Below are 23,411 nucleotides of genomic sequence, written 5' to 3' on the forward strand. Positions count from 1 at the left end.
CAGAGGAAGGCTGAGCCTCGCCGGCCGCCGTTGGACGTGGCGGCCGGCGCCTGCGCAGAGGCTGCTGCCGGCGCGGCGCTGCCCGGTAATGGCGCACCGCGCGGGCGGGCGGGCGCTGACCCTGCTGCGGGGCCGCCTGCACCTCCCCGGCCCGGCGGCGGCGGCCGGCGGCTGCGCGGGCCGCGGACAGGCCCGCCTCGGCTCCTCCGGCGCCGCGGTGCAGAGGGCGCCGCAGGCAGCCGGCGCCGAGGAGGCGGGTGAAGGTAGGGGTCGCCGGGCCGCGCCGCGTTCCCCTCAGGGCCTGGCAGCCGTGTGGGACCGGGGCGGCCCGGCTGTTTCTCCCGGGGGTCGATGAGGTCAGGCGAGGGCGTGGGGAGTGGAGCGGCCGCCTGTCGTGTTTGCGGCGGGCGGTTCGGCTCCGGGAGAGGCTCCTAGGCACTAGCGGCGTCCCGGGCGTGATGTGCTCCTCAGGGCGCGGGCAGCCTCTGCCGGGGGCATCCCGACGGCAGAGAGGTAGGCCTGTGCTTTCCCGGCCGTAGCGCCGGGGTGCAGCCCAACGGCCCAGAATCTGCTGTCATTGTCCAGGGCTTGGTTTATTAAATGTAGATATCGGTAGATATCAGCTAGAGGTAAATGGAGTGACAGTGGTTATCCTGAGAGACCCCCTTAAAAAGACATTGGAAACGTTTGATTGATGTTCTGTCTCTAGTACAAGCCAAGAACTAGCGAGGACTGTCCATTGTTGATGTGCTGTGGCTTGGGTGTACCGTGTAACTCACCGTTAGTGCATTTGTGAGCCTGAGGCCTGTGTTTCAGAGCTTGAAAAACATTCAGGGTAGCAACGTTTTTTTAAAGAGAGGAGAAGATCAGGCTGTATTATCACAGTTTAACAAAACCAACCGTCTTTTGCTGTTCATATCCTTGTACTAACAAACATGCAGCAAATTGGATTAAGGAACAGTTCCAGATTTCAGTTAATCATTCTTGTTTTGGTGTATAAATTTGATCACTAGTCTCATCTGGTTTGCTGCATGACTATGTGAATGCTTGCATTGGCATCAGCGTGCAGAGGGCAGCATTAGAATATGTATGAGCACCATGTGGAAGATGGGGCTGTTTCTTCCAGCAGCAGTGCTGCTGTATACCTGTTTAAAATGATTGTGAAGCTCTGGCACTAACTGGAAGTGTTGTATGGAACAGCGGAAGAAAGCAAAGTGGACTGCCTCTCATGCATTTAAAATGCTTACAGCCACCATTTGGATGTGATCTTCTGCATCTGTGCTACACTTGGACTGTGCAAATCACAGCGGAGCCAGGAAGAGATGTCAGAGCACATCTTCTGCTATAGTAACGAAGCATGTACAGATAGTAAATCAGGCAAGAATCGCATAGCCACTTTGGCCTAAGGCAGAGAGCTGTGGGAGTGAGAAGGTCTGGGTTCATCTCCTGATTGTGTCACTTGTCCATGGGACTTGTCTGCATCTCAGTCACTTCACGCTTCTGTCTGACTTTCTGCATCTCAGTCACTTCACACTTCTCTGCCCCCGTGGAAAATAGGATATCATCTTCAAAAAGTGCTGCTTTGGTCATCTGATGAAAATTGCTATATAAAACTAAGCTATTGAAACAACTACTTTGGGTATTTATTATTTACAATCTCAATAAAGAAAAGATTCTTTAAAAATAGTAATAAATACTACCAGGTGTCATGAGATGATAGTTGAGATTTTCTTGAGGCCACAATGTCCTGTGCATTCCTCAAAATCACAAATGTAGAATAAAGAGTTCTCTGTTGAATCTTTCTGTAGCAGATAGTAGCTGCAGGGAAATAATTCTGTGTTCTCAAGCTTCCCAGTCTGAATTACAAATGACAGTATTATCAGGTAGCAGCTTCACAGGCTCTGGTAATGTGATGTAGTCAGTGGATTAGTTTGAGAGTTAGGCAGGGAAGTGATTATGATTTCAAATTTGAGATGTAGCCTCTTTGCCTGTATGCAATCAAGAAAAAAGTTTCTGTGTTTCTGGATGTTCCGGCATGTCTCATTTCCATGTTGGTTCTGTAGGCTGTCAGCAACAACATAGATTGCCAGTAGTGTGGTGAGATATGACTGATCTGTGGGTTTACTGTAGTAGAGTAGATGAAAGCATAGTATTAAATGAAAATTTTGAGTAGGAGTTTACTGTAAAAGAAGGTGATGAGTTGTAAAAATAAGCAAGTGTTGAATTGTTCCGAAGGTGAAAGTGCTGGTTTTGTGGTAGCCGAGAGAGATTATCTTCTCCGTGCAGCTTTGCCAAAGGTCTAGCTCTGCCTCATACCTTAGCTGCTATTTCCAGACTTGAATGTAGAGTCCCACTGTGTGTGCTGAGTTTTTTGGTGGTGAACAGCAAATCAAAGAAGAGCTAAGATTCCTATCATCAAGCTTCCATGGCATCAAGGGAAGTTAGTATTGTTTTTTCCTACGTTTCCTATTCCTTATTCTGACAAATATGCATTTGTGAGAGAAATACACTTATGTTTGTGTCTTTCATTCATTCTTGATTGTTTTCTGTTTTGCTCTGACCCTTTTAGAGAGCCAGGGCAAACCTTTGTTCAGTTCTTCAATCCCAGAGAAGATTAAGGGTACTAAAATAAGTTTTAAATCTTCTTGTTTATATAGAAAAACACTGATGCTTGTTTCTTCTCACAGATGCTGAAGTCAATATTAGAAAGAAGACATTCACTGAGGTTCAAACAGAACGATTGGAGCAAGCAGAACGGACTGTTTTAATTAAGTGCCCACCAAAACTTAACGAAAAAAAATTACTGCAGTATTTATCCAGTCATGGAAACATTAACAGTCACTTCTTTTTTGAAAATCGTGTAAGTAATTAACAATGTAAACTACAGTCTAGACTTAGACAAAAAGAAATACTAGCATTTGGTCAAGGCCTCACATATGTAAGTTAAGCAAATTATATATAATTAATACATTAAATTAGTTTTTATCTTTGTTAATGTTTACAAGTTGCCGAGCAACAGATTTTTATTCATAAGTCAGCTAAGCAACACCTCCTCTAAGGGATAGGTAGCAACCTGTTTTGCACTAAATCTTTGGAACTTCTAGAACTTTTATGTTTAGTGCTTGCTGCCAAGAATAGCATATCTTAAATATTTTCGACCTCTTGTGAAAAAGTGTCGAGGTACAGAACCTAGCATTCAGCTTCATGACTGTTGTATTAAACTGCCTCAGTACTCCCAGGAACATCTGAATAATATCAGTACAATCAGTTCAAGGTTTGTATGCATTCATCTAACCCTGTCTATTTCCATTCTTAATCTTTTAGGGTATCCATGCTTTAATAGAATTTTCTGAAAAGGACAGTATAGCCTCATTGCAGGATGCTATTGGAATCCCAAGTGCTGCGGAGCATCATGTTGTCCCATTTAAATCTAGACTTTTTACTTTCACGCTGAAAAACCCAGCGAGTCAAGCTGCTGAAGAGACACCAGTTCACCTCTCTCCTCAGTCTCACATTCCAGTGAAAGAGCTTATTCAAAAGCTTTGTCATGCAGACAATGTAAGTATAGGTTTCTAGATGCCTCTTAGTTAAAAATGAACCATGTCTATTTCAGATTTGCAAGTGGTCATGTGCAACTTGGAAAGCAATTTATTTCTATTAAAATAAAAAAAAGTAACCCCCATTAGAATTTTGTGTGAATGGTTCTCCTACATTGAAACAAATAGACGAAATTAGTCATTTTAATTGTCAAAATAATTTCTTCTGTATGAAATAAACCTGTTTGAGATTTAAAAAAAAAAAATCTTTTAATGGCAATGATATTACGTAGATGAAAATATATGTTAATAAATAGAAGATGGGTCATTGTATTTTTACAGTGTTTATTTTCTTAACTAGATAAGCAGTCAGATGTACATTCTACTGAATGAGTATCAGCTTACAGAAGAAAATATCAAGCTCCGATTTCTGGCCTGTTCTCTGGTTCGGGATTTCGCACATGCGTATTTTCCAGACAGCACGGTAAAGCCATTTGGCTCTTCAGTCAACACCTTTGGCAAATTGGGTTGTGATGTGGACATGTTTCTGGACTTCCATGATACACGAAAGCATGCTACAAAAATGGTAAGATTATGCTGTGCATCTTCAGTCTGTTAGATTTCTTCAACAGAGCAGCTCATTTGCTGTTTGCACGCACAGGGATCAGTTTATTTATACTTAGGTTTTACATGAGTTCATACTATAGACTGTGAACAAGTTTATGTGAATGTTTGGACTTGAAGATTTTCAAAAGATGGATATGAACTGAGAGAGATCTTCCTTGCAATAGGAAGAAAATGGTTTGGTGTTTAGATAGACTTTGCACTGTCAAGGTGAATTTCACTGTGGAAAAAATCCCTCATCCTCCAAAATTGATTCGGCAACGTCAGACCTTCCCATCCTACTGTTGGGTTTTCTTCTCTGGAACTGCTGGGCTTCATCCATGCTTCTTTAAAGCTTGGCTTTGATTTTTAGGGTCCCCCATGTTCTGAAGCATAATAATTTTGTGCATGTGTGTACATGTGCATTTTGGGAGGGTTGTCAGGTTCTTTTCCTTAGTTTAAAGGGTTGACTTCATGCTACAGAAAAGTTACTGACTTATGTACTGGGGTGCATATATATACACATAAGTGTGCATGGAGGTGTCAAAGTTTAAGACCTCCTGGGATAGTATTGGTGAATAGTTGCAAGTGGCACACGTATTCATGTTTGTGGTGTCTGTCTGGGAAAATTACCATGTTAACAGCACTTGATTTTCATTATGAAGGGAATTAGTTGGCTTGCTCCAGAAAGGAGCCTGAGGATAAGCTGGTGTATGTGAACTGTAGATGTTTTGGGGACCAGGACGCAGGAGCAAAACAGGAACTGAGCCAGATCAATAATGCAGATATTTCAGTTGTCAGACTTTCCATAAGATACTTCATAATTATTTGAATGCCTCATTGATAATACAACAGTAAGCACCAAGACAAGTGGTGATTACTAAGCAAGTGTAGAGGCTTGAAATTGAAATACGCTCACTTGAATTTGCTGACCAAAGTAAAGAGTTTGCATCAATACCTTGAGAAGTTGGAGGATTACAAGACTTCAGTAAGTAATATTCAGTCAACAGTATTGCCTTTTTCAATGCATATATTAAATTTCATCTTAATCATGTCTTAACCCATACTACAATTCGGAAAACTGCACTATGTTCACATGTTTAGGATGTGTTGGGATTTGTGCAGCTTCAAATCGTAATGGTTATTTAGAGTAGGTTGTGTCTCAGGCCTTGTGTATGTAGGCATAAAGAATGGGAAAGGACTAGACAAGGCATTTTTGGAAGGCTCTGCCTCTTGCTGCTGGTTTTTGACTATGGACAGTGTAAACATCCTTTCGGATTGGAGAACGAAATATGAAAGAGAGACATGAGAATCAGGATAGGAAGAAGGGAAAGTTGGATCAGAAATGCCCTGTGGAGAAGTTGGGATTCTTCATGGATTCTGAATGGGTAATTGAGTAAGTGATCCTGGAGTTCTGAAAACTTAACTTTTTCTTTGTATGGTGACAGATAGTTTGGGGAAAACTAGCTTTGTTTTCCTTAAAAAAAAAAAAAATTACAATGGCTTAAGCTTTTGAAGATTGAAAATTCGCTCAGCTTTACTGTACAATTTATATATTGCCATGTACATTATTTTTAAAGAAATATCCCTTCAAACATATATAGTTTTTAGTATTATTGCAGTGATCAAACACAATGAAAGCAAACATGTCAGCTGAAAAGTAGGATAATCATGCATGCGTGGGTAGTGTTAAAATCTAGGAATCCTTCACGTTTAAACAGTAAAGTTGCCTCTTAAATTTTGAGGGAAAAATCTTTCATGTATAAAACGTCTATTTTTCAAAGCATGTTTTGTAACTAGCTGTTTTCTTTAGTATTCATCCTCTGTAGAAACAGAATTTCTAATGTGAACTTTAGAGTTATTCGATGATGGACGGGGTTACTAGCAGTTGTGATTACTTGTGGGCGGTTGACAGACTTATTACTATGGGGATGCTGCAGCAAAAGCCAGCAGGCATACTATCTGAGCATATGTCTTTAAGTTACGTGACAGGTTAACAGGCTGCGTGGTACACTTATAGCATCATAGAATCATTGAATAGTTTGGGTTGGAAGGGACATTTAAAGGTCACCTAGTCCCAACTCCCCCTGCTGTAAGCAGGGACATCTTCCACTAGATCAGGTTGCTCAGGGCCTCGTCCAACCTGACCTTGAATGTTTCCAGGGATGGGGCATCTACCACCGCTCTGGGCAACCTGTTCCAGTGTTTCACCACCCTCACTGGAAACAATTTCTTCCTTATATCTAGTCTAAATCTACCCTCTTTTAGTTTAAAACCATTATGCCTTGTCCTATTGCTACTGGCCCTATTAAAAAGTTTGTCCCCATCTTTCTTATAAGCCCTTTTTAAGTACTGAAAGGCTGCAATAAGGTCTCCCCGGAGCCTTCTCTTCTCCAGGCTGAACAACCCCAACTCTCTCAGCCTTTCTTCATAGGAGAGGTGTTCCATCCCCCTGATCATTTTCGTGGCCCTCCTCTGGACCCACTCCAACAGGTCCATGTCTGTCTTGTGCTGAGGGCTCCAGAGCTGGACGCAGTACTGCAGGTGGGGTCTCACCAGAGCAGAGTAGAGGGGCAGAATCACCTCCCTCGACCTGCTGGCCACGCTTCTTTTGATGCAGCCCAGGATACGGTTGGCTTTCTGGGCTGCGAGCGCACATTGCTGGCTCATGTCCAGCTTTTCATCCACCAGTACCCCCAAGTCCTTCTCGGCAGGGCTGCTCTCAATCCCTTCATCCCCCAGCCTGTGTTGGTACGGGGGGTTGCACTGACCCAGGTGCAGGCCCTTGCACTTGGCCTTGTTGAACCTCATGAGGTTCACATGGGCCCACTTCTCAAGCTTGTCCAGGTCCCTCTGGATGGCATTCCGTCCCTCAGGCGTGTCAACTGCACCACTCAGCTTGGTGTCATCTGCAAATTTGCTGAGGGTGCACTCAGTCCCACTGTCTATGTCATTGATGAAGATATTAAACAGTACTGGGGTCCCAATATGGACCCCTGAGGGATATCACTCATCACTTATACTCTGTGTGGTGCAGTGAGGTTTTTGTCTTGTGTGCAAGCAGTGTCTTTATGCACTGAAGATGATGATCTCGTTGGTTTTGTTGAAATTTTGGAGCACTAAAATGTGGGCCTATCTGCTGCATCAATGAGATATTCTCAATGCATACTGAGAAAGTATGTACAAAAATAAGGTATGTTAGAGCATTGTCCTGTAAAGGAGTGTAAAAGTCATTAGTGCAACTCTTGTGTCTTGATTTAGGCATAGCCAAAATGGGAGACTAAGGTGCCAGCACCTAGAGAGCTTTGTACTTTGTAGGTGTGGTAGGTTAATCTTGGCTGGCCTCCAGCTGCCCACTCAGTTGCTCTCTCACTCCCCCCTCTTCAGCAGGGGGAAGAAAATAAGATGAAAAAGCTCATGGGTCGAGATAAGGACAGGGAGATCACTTACCAATTACCATCATGAGCAAAACAGACTCAATTGATTGCCAGTTAGAAGCAGAGTAGGATAGTAAGAAATAAAAAAACAAAATTAAAAACACCTTCACCCCACCCCTCCCTTCTTCCCAGGCTCAACTTCACTCCCAACACTTCTACCTCCTCACTCCAAGCGGCGCAGAGGGATGGGGAATGGGGGTTGCGGTCAATTCATAACACTTTGTCTCTGCTGCTCCTTCCTCATGCTGTTCCCCTGCTCCAGCATGGGGTCCCTCCCATGTGCTGCAGCTCTTCAAGAACTGCTCTAGCATGGGTCCATCCCATGGGGTACAATCCTTCAGGAATGGACTGCTCCAGCATGGGTTCCCCATGGGGTCACAGGTCCTGCTAGGAGCCTGCTTTTCTGTGGGCTCTCCACAGACTGCAGCTTCCTTCAGGGCATATGCACCTGCTCTGGCGTGGGGTTCCCATGGGCTGCAGGGTGGCTATCTGCTCCACTGTGGACCTCCATGGGCTGCAGGAGGACAACCTGCATCACCATGGTCTTCTAGGGAACCTCTGCTCCGGCTCCTGGAGCACCTCCTCCCCCTCCTTCTTCACTGACCTTGGTATCTGCAGGGTTGTTTCTCTCACGTTTTTCTCACTCCTCTTTTCCCAGCTGCTGCACAGCATTTTTTACCCTTTCATAAATATGTTATCACAGAAGTGCCACCAGCATCGCTGATGGGCTCAGCTTTGGCCAGCAGCAGGTCCGTCTTGGAACCAGCTGGAGCTGGCTCTGTCCAACATGAGGAGCAGCTTCTCGTATCTTCTCACAGAAGCCACCCCTGCAGTCGCCCCACTACCAAAACTTTGCCACGTAAACCCAATACAGTAGGAAAATAAGATGTTGGGTATATCTCCTGTAATAGGCAACAGGCAATACTTCAGAGGAAGGCAAAAGTCTCATACAGTTGGCAGTGTGATTTATAGGAATGATATTCTCCCTGGCAAACTGTGTCACTAGCATACATAAGTTGACTGTCTTAGAACAAGTGAAGACAAGGGGAGGTAACTTTAGTTATAAGATGATATAGCAGCAGTGGAAAGGGTATCTTCTGATTTCTGCACTATTGCAGCCTTTCAGGAGGTACCAGCAAAGGAGGAGGACCAGGCATTTCAGCACCTATTTACATTAAATAACATTTTTTGAGTCTTATGGCAAACTGATTACTGATTGTGAATTCAAAAAGCAGCAAAAGTGGGAGCATCCTTTACCAAGAGTGGATTATCAATACAGTGTTTGACCACAGGTACGGCATTTTTAACATGTGGGCAGCTTGAGAGATTAGTGAATGACTTAAAACAGAGTTCTGTGATACTTTTAGAGTAACAGTTTTTGCGTTAAAACAGTTATGCTTCTTACTGAGGGTACTATATCAATTTACCCCAAAGTAATAGTTTACTTTATCTACATGTGCTGTTCTGAGCTATATGGCAAGAATAGGGGGAGAACCACAGGGCTGGGGCAAGTGTGTCAGTACTTCATCCCCCACAGCTGGCACCAAAGCTATATATGAAGGTCCTACCAAGTATTAGGAGTGTCTGTTTTATCATTACAAAAAAACTCTTCATCCAGCTTCTGAGAGATACTGAGCTGCTGTCTGGGAAGGCATACGTGATTTTTGTCGCAAACATAAAGGTCCAAACACCAGCACACCTACACATCAGCCGAGTCTTTTTCTTTTCTGCTACCTACTTCAATGTTGATAGTTACAAGCTCCTTTCACTTTGAGCCAGCCCTGCTGTAGCATGCAGCTACACAGCCAAATGGGATTAGGGACCTCTGTCCTGGTATGTTCAAATGCGTGCTGGCTGGAGAACTGTTGGCCAGAGGAACAGTCACCGCAGTCATTGCCAGAGCGACTCAGAAATTCAGCACCTAAAGTGAGTTTGAGGGTTGCAAGGTCCATAACTTCTGAATTGTTTCACCTGTCTGTGGGTGCATGTTTTCTTTGCACTAACCTGGTGACAACAAAAGTAACCTCCTCTGTGTTTCAGAGGACTAGTTAGGTCACTGTGTAATGTTGTTTGTTTAGTATGCATTCACCCGTGACATGTTCCAAGGGGGAGGATAAGTCAGTGTCAAGTGTTGGATTAGCAAGCAAAACTAGCTGAGGCTTAAAAACATAGAGAGACTATAAAGAGAACAGAGATTTCATAGGTATGAAGTTATTTTATTGAGGTATAAATTACAAATATGACAATTCAAAATACAAAGACCTACAGGAAAATTCATGTTTGATGGTGTCAGAATACATCTCCACGTTTTGTTTTATTTGTCAGAAAAAACGTATCTGATGCGAAGTGATTATTTTAAGTCTTACAGAAGTTTATCTTCATTTTGAAGGATTAAGTAATTTGCATTTTAATATTTTAATATTTTAAATATTTTAAAATGAAAAAAAGATTTTCCTTTACGCTGCTACTTGATTCACTAATAACGCATTGTTCTTTGAGGATTTTAAATGGAATTACTGGTTGCTTGAAATTAATGATGGTTTGGTTGTGGTTTGCCCCTCTTTAATTTAATTGTATGCTCCTCTTTTCAGTCAGAGCATGTATGCTCTCTCAGGAATTCCAGAATTACTTGTTTTAGGCAATAGTGAGATGTAGTAGTATTATACCCTCCTCTGAACAAGTAAGTTTGCAGTAAGTTGATCATTATTAACCTGGAAATATTGAATCACTGAAAAAGAATATAAAAGAGAAAGCAATATGTTTTCACCTTTTTTAAGTTCTGCGGGCTGCTTTGAATAATTCTTGTCTTTCAATCTCTAACTGTACAAACTTTGCAAATTGTTGTAGTCTTTCAGAAGTATTCTTAAATGTCTCTTTGGTTCCAGAGCTAACAATTTACTTTTAAAATTCTGTGTTAGAAAAAAGGTCCCTTTGAAATGGAATATCAGATGAAAAGATTACCATCTGAAAGATTAGCAACTCAGAGAATTCTTTCTGTGATTGGTGATTGCCTTGATAATTTTGGTCCTGGATGTGTGAGTGTACAGAAGATCCTCAATGCTCGCTGCCCACTGGTGAAATTTTCCCATCAACCGACAGGATTCCAGTGTGATCTGTCAGTGAGCAACAGGTGAGACCTGGTTTTAAAAAGTTTAGGAAGAATACTAATGTACTTATGTTCTCAAAACCTGTAATGAAAACTGTTTAGTCTACTCCTTTCTGTGTTCTTAACAAATGTGAATGTTGGCTCTGAAAGTAAAAAGCGTATTTTTGACTTCTAGAACTTAGGTTTTAATGTGCTTAAGATATCTTTCTCCAGCATAGGAAATACTTGCTAGCTGAAACTGAAGACTTGAAAACCACTCTATACAATAAGGTTGGCTTATAAGGAATTGAAAGAAGTCAGTCTTCGTTAGTCATTGCTTCCCTTCGTGTATATGTGTATATGCACAGCCTTCTTTTGATTGCTTTTCAGATTAAGCAGCTCCATTGTGTTAATTTTCAGTGATTGGGCTTCTAGTTATTTCAGTGTCCTTTTTTTCTTCTTAAGGGCCTGCATACACCTGTTTGCTGGCAAGGCATCTTGAATGCTAAATTAACTCACTGCAGCAGAAAACGGAGTCTGAAGCGTTACTGTTGTTTAGGACCTTTCACAGCAGTGCCCAATAGAGGGAGCAGGCTTCTTAGAAATACCTCTCTTTGCATCTGTTTTTCCTCTTCCAGCTTGCTCTCATTTGGTTGGTAGTAAAGTAGATAATTTGTTTTGCTGTCACTTACTTTATTAAGAAATACCCACCTTAATCCAGTATACATCTGTAGCCGTGGCATAAGGGTACATAATCGAAAATGAGTTACTAACCCTTTTCATTGTTGTTAGGGAATATAAAATATGAGTGATTATCTTTCAGAATACTTCTGATGTGACTTTTAGTGCAGATTTTGTGATTTGTCTACATCAGATACAGTCAGATCCTAGACTGAATTTTGTGAATTACCCAAAGTTCTGTTTCAGAATATGCAGGAGTTGTTAAGGCAGTACTGAGCAAATGTCTTCCAGTAAAATTACTTTAATATATGCAGCCACAGTGAAAGTCAGCATGCAGTTCTGTGCAGACTCCCTTGTAATTCTCTGCTGATGGTTTGGCTGGTTGGGACTGTGTGTGTTGTCTTGTTATCATTTAGAGTAATAACAAACCTCTGTGGACACAAGGAAGCACTTCACAGTTGAAATTTTAGAAGTCTAGGTGTTAACAAAACTTTGACATGGTAAACTTCCCCAAAATGCCATGGTGGATTTTTAGAAGAATTGAGCAAGATTGGGAGTAAAAACTCCGCAACTGTAGTTCAACAAACACTTTAGACTAAAACTGACCTCAAAGTAAGTTTTGCTCTCACATTGTGCTTCCATTTTTCTTCTCCTTTTTCTTGCCCTCCCATTTGTATACTACATGAATGTACAACCACATGATGAAGCAGATCAAAAACTGATCCATCTGAAAACCTTTATCCTTCCACATTAGTTGTTTTTTCAGCAGGACCAAATATTAGTCATTTGAAAATTACCAAATTGACTTGTTTTGCAGATTTCATTGTGTCTCTGCACTTCATGTATTTTTTCAGTGCATTATTTTATTACTTTTTAGATTAAAGTTGTAAAAGAAGTTCTAGTTGTATTTTATTATATATTAGGATAGAGATATTATCTAATGTATCTCAAAGGCAATTGTGGCTAAATTATGTTTTTCACCTTGATTCTGCATAGTTTCACTCCTGAGTACTTGATGGTGTTTTTTTGGTTTTGTTTTGTGTTTTTTTTCCTCCCACTGTGATGTGGAACAAGGAAACAGGAAACAGTGCAAATGCAGTATTATTATTTACCCAGAACTGTATCCTTCTTACTATGGAAAATCACCAGGTTTACTACCAGGAAAACTACCATTTAATCCTGGACAATTTCAGGCATTCTCTTCTATTTTTTTAAATGCATGAAAGTTAAATGGTTTTTTTATGGATACCCTCTTCCCTTGTAACTGATGCTCTAGGGCTGAACAATGAACGCTTCATCTGGTACTTCACAATTCTCTCATTATTTACATGTCTCTTACTTTTTATTTCTTCAGCATTGCTATAAAAAGTTCAGAACTCTTGTATATCTATGGCTGTCTTGATTCCCGTGTAAGAGCGCTAGTGTTCACTGTACGATGTTGGGCCCGTGTTCATGGACTTACAAATAGTGTTCCTGGTACCTGGATTACAAACTTCTCTCTAACCATGATGATCATGTTTTTTCTGCAAAAGAGATCACCACCTATCATTCCAACACTAGACCAACTTAAAGAACTGGCAGGTAAGGACAGCTGTTTATGTGTTTATTGAAGTGACTTTCACATTTGTTTTCTCTAAAGTGATGAATAAACCCAAGCAATTTCGTTATGCTCTCAAATACTAATGCATGTTATGTGTGCCTTAAGTTTGAGGGAATATACAAGTTTTACTTGTATTTTTTTGGCTTAAAATAATGCCTTATTAAAGGCAAAATAAATCAATTTTCAATACAATACTAAATTCTATTTAGAGGGGTTAGGCTTGTTCTGTGCCTCAGATAATTGAAAGTAATTTATTTGCTCAATGCTCCCATGCTGGCTGTTTTTTGTTTATTTTGTTTTTTAGAAGACTTGTAGGGTCTCAAATGTCTCAGCAGTTGTTAAGGATTTGGAGCAGATTGATATGATGTGTACTGTTTTATAGATACCAAATGTTTAAAAGAAAGGCTATATTTTTTCCTCACGATTTGTAATATCCTTGAGAGTGTTCAGGCCATCTGCAAATAATTCTTATATCTTCGCAAACAAGCTGTTCTGGCTGTTTCATACATAGCTTTCAGGGTGTATTATCTTCAGTAAATATAATGAAAGCACAGAGAATGACACCCCAAGTTCTTGATTCCTCACTCATGCCTTCTGCTTATTGACATGCTTCCTTGGAAGCTTTGAGTGCCTTGAGTGGAGAAAAAGGTCTGTGTTCAGTTGCTTTAAAATCAGTTTAAACATTTCCATCAGAATTCTATAGATTTTTTTATACATAAACCAAAACTCCTGTCCTGAAATTTTACAAGAATATTCCTAATTCTCTTAATTTTTTCAGAAAAAGACGGTGGACACTTTGGGTCTGATTTTTTTGAAACCCTCATATAGGTATTAACCTCAGAGATTTGTGCTGTTTAGTGTATAATAAAGCTCTATATGCAGAGATATCAGGTTTGTTACTTAAAAGAAGTAACTTCAGGGATACAAAGATGTCATATACCTTATTCCTGTAGGCTTTTGAAAATATGTCATTTACTCGTGCTTCTTTTCCTTTGCCTGTCTGTAGACTTCTTCCTTTTAAATCTTTAACCACTTAAGTTGAATCTTAACCTGAAAATTCATTTGTGAACTCCTAATTTGGTTTACTTAATGTGATGGCATTCATTGAATTCAGTCATGTCTGTTATATGAATTTTATTAAATACAATGGCATTTTATTGTTTATCACTTCAAAATATGCCTGCGATTTTTGTTTCAGATAAAAAAGACAAGCATGTAATTGGAGGATATGATTGCTCATTTGTTAGTGATTTAAGCAAGATTAAACCTACAGAAAATACAGAAACACTTGGTAGGTAAATCTTCATCAACTTTCTTTTTTTTAATTTTTATAAGCATATTGAAAATAAACTTTTTCTTAATGTTACTGATGGCTATTGTTTTTCTTTCATTTAGATGTATTGTTGGGTGACTTTTTTGAATATTTTGGAAACTTTGATTTCAGAAAGAATTCCATAAATCTTCGAAAGGTAAATGAATTTTAATCTCTCATCATTATCAATTGAATTTCTCTGTCTGCTGTTTGACAAACTACACATGCTAAGCAACAATTTCTGTCATTTTTAATTGTATAAACAAAGTACATTTAAATTGGTTGTATCCAGAAATTGAGTCCTTTCTGTGAGGGAAGAGAGTTTTCCTCTTGGACCCTAATCACTTACAGCACCATTAAGAACACTTACAGTGTCATTACTTGGAGATGTTTGAAAGCACAAGCTCTGATGCTAAGCCTGTATGATTTTTCTTGAAAACCCTGCAATAAAAGTGGCAGTTTTAAAAAGTAGAAGCTAGTTTGCTTCTGTGAGAGGAAAACTTTCAAATTGTCATGATGTATGTCGTAGCAAAAGTCTGTGACAAACCCTGTATGCCAACAGGCTTTGCATTTAAAGTTGGGAGTCCAGACGCAGTGTCTGCATTAAAACTTGCAATTGAGTTCTGAAACTTGCTTTTGGCACTTGAATTTCCTGCTGCGGTTTGTATCAGCCTACAGTAAGTGTACCTACAACTCAGTCAGCATGACAGATAACATGATCATTCTGTGCTTGCCAAGAGATCTGCACGATCACTTTGGTTTACTTTATGTGTTTAAGTCATGCTGTTTATTGATACATGTGTGTGTGTGCAAACATAATAGAAATATATATAAATGTAACTATCTTAACTCTCACCTGTTCCTGCTGGGCTGCCTACAGGATGGGGGTTTCAGTGCCATGTTGCTGTGTGGACACTCTTGTTTGTGTTCTGTTTCCGACTGGGGCACTGTGGGTTACTGGCATAAGAGCTCTTTTTGCCGCTGCAGGTTGATCCTAGAAACTAATTCATTAAGCTGGAGAACTTCTGTTTGCCATTAAGCCTTAAAAAAGGCAAGCAAAAACGTACACATGATGGAGCCTGAGCTAGTCAGGGAAATGCCTGTGCTGCTGATGTTTTTCTGTTTAACTAGTCGGTGCTTTTGGCCCTGGGGCAAGAGTATGTAGCGTGTACGTTGACGCTTCCTGGACTAGCATTAGCTGGTGGGCTCCTGGTAGAGCTTGCGGTGGAAGGCTTGCAGAGGTTCTGTAATACCGAGCGGGTCAGCTAAGGAGCACTGATAAGCACTGAGGTGGAAGTGCATTTAAATAGCAAACTACATAGTTGTCAACAACTTGTGTAATTCTATACCAAGTGCCCAAAAGCGGACCATGACCTGAATAGTTCTGTACTTAAAAGACTGAACTGGGAGGAATTTCAGCCAAGGCAGTAATCTTGTTCTGTTATACTAGCTCTTAATGAGCACTGTGAGAGGAATGGTTTGAACAGTTTAAGTGCTTGTAGTAGTTTATCAAACTGGGCTATGCAGGTTAATATGACACACTTGTGCTGCCCATACACAAATGGAGATAGGAGTAGGAGGTTGCAATGAGTGAGGTCTGAGGTTTGTGCAAAAGCAAATGGGAGAGTGGCCAAAAAGACAGGCTAAGCTGTAGTTGTGTGTTCTTTGCCTTGAAGGAAATCTAAGCTGAAAGTGGCAAGGAAAACCACCACTAAGAGGATTCAGAGAACAGGAGTCATACAGTCAGGTCGACAGGAAAATTAACTTGATTAATAATGACCTTTTTTTTTTTTCCCCAAAAAGTTCTCTACTAGGTCAAAATACTTCTAATGCTAATGTAATAACTCAAGTGATTTGTTACTTGCTCAGCCTATAATACACATATGCAACTTTGGCTTTTTCTTTACACTGTCTGCAGGGAAAGGAAGTAAATAAACCTGAGTCGTCTCCTCTTTATATCTGGAATCCCTTTGAACAAGACCTTAATATCAGCAAGAATGTTAATCAGCCACAGCTGGAGAAATTTGTAGCTATGGCCAGAGAAAGTGCCTGGATTTTACAGAAAGAAGATAATGCTCAGCGAATGATCAATAAAGAACCTTGGGGACTGGCAGCCCTACTGATACCATTTGGAAAAAGTAATCCCAGCAAGATGAAGAATAGGATGAAAGGAATGGGAAGTGAAACAATCAGAAGCCTCTTGGATTCTTTAAAGTTAAATAATGCAAACAGTCTACAAAAAGCAGTGGGAAAGTGACTTTCAGCACAGAAACACAGTAGCTGATATTCTGTTTTAGGAATTGAATGTGACACACAGTCCGAAGAACATTACTTTTAATATTTCTAGTATGGTGAAATGGAGAGTCAGATGACCTCTGTTTTCCATCGTGATGCTTTTTGTACAGGTCTGCTTTCTTTCTGTACATTTTTCTCCTCTTTACTCTTCACTTTTCCATCTGTTTTATGAATGAACAGCATTCAAATGCAAGTTTTACAGATACATTTTGGAAGTAGCCTTCAGTGGAGCACTCTTTAGGAAAAAAAAAAAAGACAAGACTGACAGGAGCAGCATGGGAAAAAGCCTTTGGGAATTCTGTGGGTTAACATACAAATGATAGGCTAAGTAAAAGCTCAAGAAACAACCACCTTTCAGTGAAACCACAGTTTAAAAGATGAATGTTAGAACCATTGCTTCCGTTCCAATCATGTTCTGGAAGCCTGTAAAACCAAAGTGCATGTATCTATTTTTGCAGTCGTTTTCCATTCATATAGATAGTGCCAAGACAAAATAAAGAGAATGGAATTAGATAGTAGGGTTTGCAGTTTCATAAAGCATTGCTCTCCAACGGTAGTGCAACTGTTTTGTGTTGGAAAAGTGGTTTTGCTCTTGTGTTTACCACCTGATCTCAAATGTCTTCAGTCAACTCTCTTTTGTTTTCTGTACCCATAGGACTGGTTCCCACCCACACTTGTATATACACTCATGTTTCTCATCTTGCCTTCAACTTCACTTTAAACCTGTATTTCAGGTTCCGGCAGGGGCTTTTGCATGCCCTTCTTGCCTCCTCCCTCTCCTCAAAGTTGCCGCCTACTAGGTGACACCAAAGCCTTCCTCTCACTATCCTTTGCAGAGGGATCTGTCCCTTCCAGAGATCCATAGAGAATCATATACCGTGCTGGAGTCCTGTTCCCGGTCTTGCCTTGTTTTTCAGATATTCAGCAGAACCATGGCTGTCCCCCTTCCAGATCAGTTGGGCCAGCGAGAGTCAATACTTCTCACTGACTTAAAGCATTGAGTTCTCTGTCCATCTGCCACAAAAGAGAGTGTTTTCAGAAGAAAGGGGAGAGGGGAGGGAAGGAAGGAAGTCAGAAAGGGAAGTGGAGGGCAGGCAAATGTCAGATAGATTTTCCAGGTACACTTGTGAGTATTCTACCTGTCCAGTTTGAGAGCCACTTGTGCACTAAAACTAAATGGCAACTGTGATAACAACTGTACAGACTGTTGTCTTTAATCTTAACAGAAATTCTGTACAAGAAATTACTGTAACTCGGAGATTATCATACTGATGCAACATTGATGTTTATGATTACTGTTTCATTTTCAGTGTTTTTAGATTCTTTAATCTTGCAGTGGTATATTATTTTGTGTAGACTTTCTTTCTAATGGTGGTGTTTGAACAGTTAAAAAGTGCGTTTTCTCTTTTCCCTGAGGTATTATTTGTTGGAAATACTGTGGGCAGTAATGCATACTTCCAAAGTACTTGTAAAAACCGGGCAAGGAAAAGTACTTTCCAGCAGTTGGCAGACTAAAGGGTGGCAGTGGAATGAAGACACTCTTACAGATCAATTCCATACTAGTTTATTTGGAGTTTTAAATAATACTCATATGTGTCCATTTCTGATTCATGAACGTTTTCTTGAATTAATGGCTCACATAGTCATTATCTTGGTCACAGGAATTAATTCTCATATTCTTAAAGATTGAGCCTTGAATTTCAAACTTAGTTTTCTACCTAAATCCTGGTGCTAGTGTGTGAACTTCTTTCTGGAGGCTGGTATGAAGTTTATTGTAACTTGTTATTGGTGCTAACCCAGAGCCTTTGATAGCAAGCTTGGCACTGATGCTGTAAGGAGTCTGTTACTACCTTAATCTTTGCAGAACCTAGAGGTACATTTTCTGCTGTTTCCTCAGCAACAGACTTTGAAGCTCTTTGAAGGTTAAGGCAGTACTCGAGTACTTGTGAGTTCTTTTTTTGAGCTAAACAAAATGGGTAATACTGTAGTGCAATAATAAGAAAATGGCCTATCAGAGACAGGAGCATACAGCAGATCTGTGGCAGCGTATACCTACTTGCATTATATTCACAGTGGTTCACTCTGACATACACAGGAAAGATTTTGTAAGAATTTTGACACATAGGCACAGGACACCAATAAACTTTGTAATTTGGTTGTACAGTTGAGCCACGCTGAAGCAAATGCTTCACTTGTAAATGTGTATAGGCATTCAAGCTGTAAAAGGCAGGGCAGAGCATGGTTACTGTACGTGCAGCGCCGTTCAGCATCACTTTTCTGTTTAGACTGCCTGTCGCTGTTGGGAATGGTTCTGAACCCTTGTCATGGCTGCAGGCCAATTTCTGAAAAGAAAAGAAAGAAGCCAAAAGCAGTGTTGTAGCAATGGAAACGCACAGGTGATTATTTCAAATGTCTGCAAGTCCAGGGAGCTGGAGGCCAGCTGCTGAACGAAGCCTAGAGACTTCGAGGAGCGGCTATCATTGATACAAATAAGCCCGACTGGCAGCTTTCTTAGAGGAGGCTGCTAGCTGGGGGGGGAGAACCGACCGAAAGCTTCCCTAGAGCATGAGCTCTGTCTGGGAGAAGAGTTGCGTGACACTGGTGGAACGGAAGCCACCTGTGGGAAGAGAACCAGACAGAGAAGAGGAGGACCAAGATTTGAGGGAGTGTATTTAGCAAATCAAGAGAGACGGTGTGATTAAAATTTCCTGAGGGCAGCAGCCTTATCACATTGAAGACGTTTAGAAACAATCAATATGGTTCTGTCAGTAAAACAAGGGTTGGATATTTGCCAAGAAAGGACTATGGTGACAGTCTGGATTTGAGAGCTTGTTCATATGGTCCAAAAACATGTAAACAATGTCTCGGCGAGAGTGAGGCAGTGAGTTTTAGTTCTCAAACTTGGCACTGATGTGCTATATTGTGGGGTGGGACTGTTGGGGAGGCCGCATGTAAGGAACATCAGTGCATTAAACACATTTTTGCCCCTCTGCCCCTTGTCCTCGCTGGGAATACTTTTTAGTGCAGTCTCACATTCCCTGGCTCTCCACTGGTTAGGGAAACTGAAAACATGTAAAAGTTCCTTGCCCTGAGAAAATGTTCTTTGGGACATTAACTTCAAGTTAACATTTGTTGCCAGGAATTTTTTTTTTTCCCCTAAATGTTTGATGCTCACAACAGTTACAGGAATGGGTTCTGCTACAACTGCCACTGCTTCATCATTCCTCCATAGCTTCCTGGGAATCTGCAGCCTTGGTCTACAGTTAGCTGCTGGGTGAGCTCGTGTGTGTGATGCTCATGGCTAAGACACAGTCCCAAAACTGAGACTTCCTGGCTGGTAGCAGATGCTCTTGTCCCCTGCCTCAATTTCAAAACTACAGTTCCTGCCTGGGATTCTGTCCTTTACGCTTTGGATCACAGTATAATTCAGGCTGGGAGAGACCTCTGGACCTAGTCCAGCCTCCTCCTCAAGCGGGATCAGCTGTGAGATTAGAGCAGGTTCCTCAGGGCTTTATCTAGTCAGGCCTCGAAAATCTCCAAGGATGGAGACTGCAGTGTCTCTCTGGACAACCTGTTTCAGTGCTTGACTGTCCTCGTCACGCTGATGGCCTGGTCTATAATACACTGCCACATGCTTGCCACTCTTACTGCCATCCATCACAAATGTTCAAGCTGCTCCTTCATGTAAAAAGCCCCCCCAATCTTCCCTTCTTCCTTCCCTGTCTTTCCTGAGGAGCTTGTATCCATCCATCACAGTACTCCCACCACATCTGTTATTCCAACAGCGCTGTAGTAACAGCACGAGGAGCTTTAGTTCCTCCTGCTTGTTCCGCAGGGTGCCATGCATTTGTATCCATACATTTGAGGTGGGTATCTGTTCATCCTTTTTTATTGTTCTTGAGGTCCCTCTGGTTCCCGTCACCCTGCATCCTTTGCTCTCAATCCATGTCCACCGCTGCCTCTCTTAACTTGGTTATAATTGTCCTCCCTTCATTGTTCCTAGCTGAAAGCCTTGATGTGGACACTGCTCTTACCCAGCTTACAAAGTCCCCTTGACATTCAAATCCTGCTTAAAAATTAATTTCTAAAAGGATCTGCAGGAAAATAAGAGGTTGTGAGTACCAGACTGGCATGACAGAAAAGCAGCAGAAAATATATTTGCGCCTCTGCAGGGGAGCGTGATGGAAACATCTGAGCTAGCTTCAGCTGTGCTGGTGCATCTGCAGAGAAGCATGTAACATCATGCAGAGACATTCACGCAGGTGTGGAAGAGGACTCTGCTGCCCAGCAGAGCTTGTCAGCTTGGATTTGGCACACTGCTGGTGCTCTCTTACCTCTGGGTCCAGAGCAGTCGGGCTCTCAGCTGCAACATAGCTGTACTCCCTGCTCGTGCTGGGTCGGTGGTCACCGAGGAAATGTTCTTACAACAGCATGTCTCTGTTCTTGCAAATTTATTTCTAAGTTCAATGTAGTTTATACTCTCTGGGGGGTACAGGCTATGTTTTTACTTGACACAATTTTGTATCTTTGGAAAAATGAAAGATAGACAAAGAACCTTTATTTAAATAATTCTGCCAACAAACTAGTTAAAGGTCCATGCCAAGTCCAGCTGAAGCAAGTTTAGGATTTCCATCCCGGGCTGCTTTGGAGAGCTGGTGAATCAACAGTTAGGAAGTTTTTCAAAGTGAAATCATCCTGTTCACTGGAAAGCTCTCTCTTCCAAATGCTTTGTCTTGCTTATTGCAAAATTACCACTGAAATGAAGAAATCTCCGAAAAACTCTCTAAGACTCAATTTAGAGTTTTAGGAAGCAGGTATTCTTTATTGCAGCGCTGGACGCACAGGGGATCGCTCCACCTAGTGTGCATGTCAAATCATGTAACCATAGGGGTTAAATGCAATTAGGGTATACATATTAATTACATTTGCGAGAAATAATCTAAATATTCATGTTATTTCCTGGAATTCATTAACATATGCAAATGTCCCTGACGCATGCGCCCTTGTGCTCTTTGGTGATCTTTCGGGGTCCTCTGGTGGTCGTCAATAGTCTTCATCACGGTGCCCTCTGGTTGAACTCAGTCTTCATGGATGCTCCGTTAGTCCCTTGGCTTAGTTTACGTGTTTTTCACTTGTAACAAGCTAGCTTATTCCAGTATACCTTCCCTATCAACCCTACAAGGTTAGCTTCTCCATCTAATTAACGTAAAGCACAAAGTTTCAAGGTTCTTTTATCTATTGAATGTCCCGCCTATCTATTCATGAAGCATTCCTAACCCATCTACATCATTCGAACCAAGGAATCTCATGTCTCTTCACTGGTCCTCTCCTTCCTTATAAGGTTGTTCCATTTCCGTGGTTCTGCTTACTGGAGCCTAACAATACTTTCAAGATACACAATTTATCTACATACCTACAAACAACACCTGATAGTTACCTAACTTTAAACAACAAATCTTAACAAACTATATCCCCTACATCAATTTGAGACTTATGATATTGCTCCCTATCACCACCAAGGTTCTCTTCTAGTACAAAATTCTCCTGAACGTCATGGGTAATTTGAGGTCAGTTTATTTGAAACAAGGGTTAGGATTTATAGAAGGCTAACCTGTGCCTGGAGATAAAATCTCTTCCTCCGTAAGTCCTCTTCGTTGAAAGTCTTGATCCACTGCTTTTGCAGACCTGTTTCTCATAGTTTCTTTGAGTAGAGGGTTGTTTTGCTTTCTTTTGCAGGACCTTCCTGCCTCTTTTCCCCCTCCCCATTGTCTTTTCATCGTATCTCATCTGATCTGATCTGATCTGTAAAAGATAGTATTTCATTTGGCCCATAGTATTTTGTGGAGAAATAGTGAATACAGCTGCATCCAAGAAATGGGTAGTTTTTAAAACGTGGCTCTCATGTTGCAATGTAACTTTTTTCGACTGCTTAATTTCTTGTGTAGATTGAGTTTCCATACTGCCTTTTCCATGGCTTGTAGAGGGATCAATTAACTGGACTTGATGCGCCTCACCTACAGTGAGCATGTACTTTTAGGAAGTCTGTTCATTTAAGAGTCTTGTTTAACACAGTCTGTAGTATTAGAAGGCAGAAGTTACCTGCAAATTTTTTGAGAGATGCTTTACCCTTCAAAATTATTTCTGTTTTCCCCTGTTGTTATGGGGAAAACTATGTTCAATTTGTTTCACAGAAAGACTTCAGAGAGAGGTTTTTGTTCCCATGCTGAGCTCTCTCGTGCATACAGATTTGTAGTCAATGTAAACAGTGCAGCCCTGTACAGGAATCTTGCATGGAACAACTCCCAGAATATGTCTTCTAGGTATTATCCTCGCAGCCCGATGGGGGAAATAAAAGCACCACAAATGGCTAAGGCATAGCCTCCCATTTGTGTGGCTGACTCCACAGGATGGAACAATTCCCGTAATTCTGTATCGCTTTTTCTCATGTTGGGCACAGGCAAAACTCTGCTTTCCTGCAGAGAAAGGTATGTATGTTAGAAGTCGGATTGCTAGGTTGTAAAGCGGTATTATTTAAATTCTTTCTGAGTATTTACATCTTTAAGTTTGGTTTTCTAAAGTCCTTCTCTAGGAGCTATTGCTGGAGATTTTCAGGATGAGAGAAAGAACTGGGAGAATACGTAAAGGCTTCATCTTTCAAGTAATTAGATAAATGGTAATTAATATTAGATTAATTATCAAAAATAATTATATAGTGGAAAGTAATACATGTAACAATCCAGCAATAACAAGGAACACTGCCTTGTCTCTTTGAACCAATTTTCCTCCCTTAATTTTCTGTAGTCCTCTCAGTGGTGCACTACTTTTATAATGGATGGGATTTGGGAGAGCATGCTGAATGGAA

At 41.0% G+C, this 23,411-nt stretch overlaps 1 protein-coding gene across 1 annotated transcript; it reads left to right on the forward strand.

The window, feature by feature from the left end:
• Positions 1-88: 88 nt before the first annotated feature.
• MTPAP (mitochondrial poly(A) polymerase) lies at positions 89-19,541 on the forward strand. Its single transcript, XM_075143997.1, is given in 10 exon segments — positions 89-263; positions 2,688-2,860; positions 3,325-3,558; positions 3,898-4,122; positions 10,495-10,706; positions 12,697-12,923; positions 14,141-14,233; positions 14,338-14,411; positions 16,173-16,485; positions 16,488-19,541. Coding segments are annotated over 10 exon segments (1,773 nt in total). The 3' UTR covers positions 16,535-19,541.
• Positions 19,542-23,411: the final 3,870 nt, after the last annotated feature.

Source organism: Calonectris borealis, chromosome 2 (assembly GCF_964195595.1).
Source record: "Calonectris borealis chromosome 2, bCalBor7.hap1.2, whole genome shotgun sequence".
In the NCBI taxonomy this organism is placed as follows: Eukaryota; Metazoa; Chordata; class Aves; order Procellariiformes; family Procellariidae; genus Calonectris; species Calonectris borealis.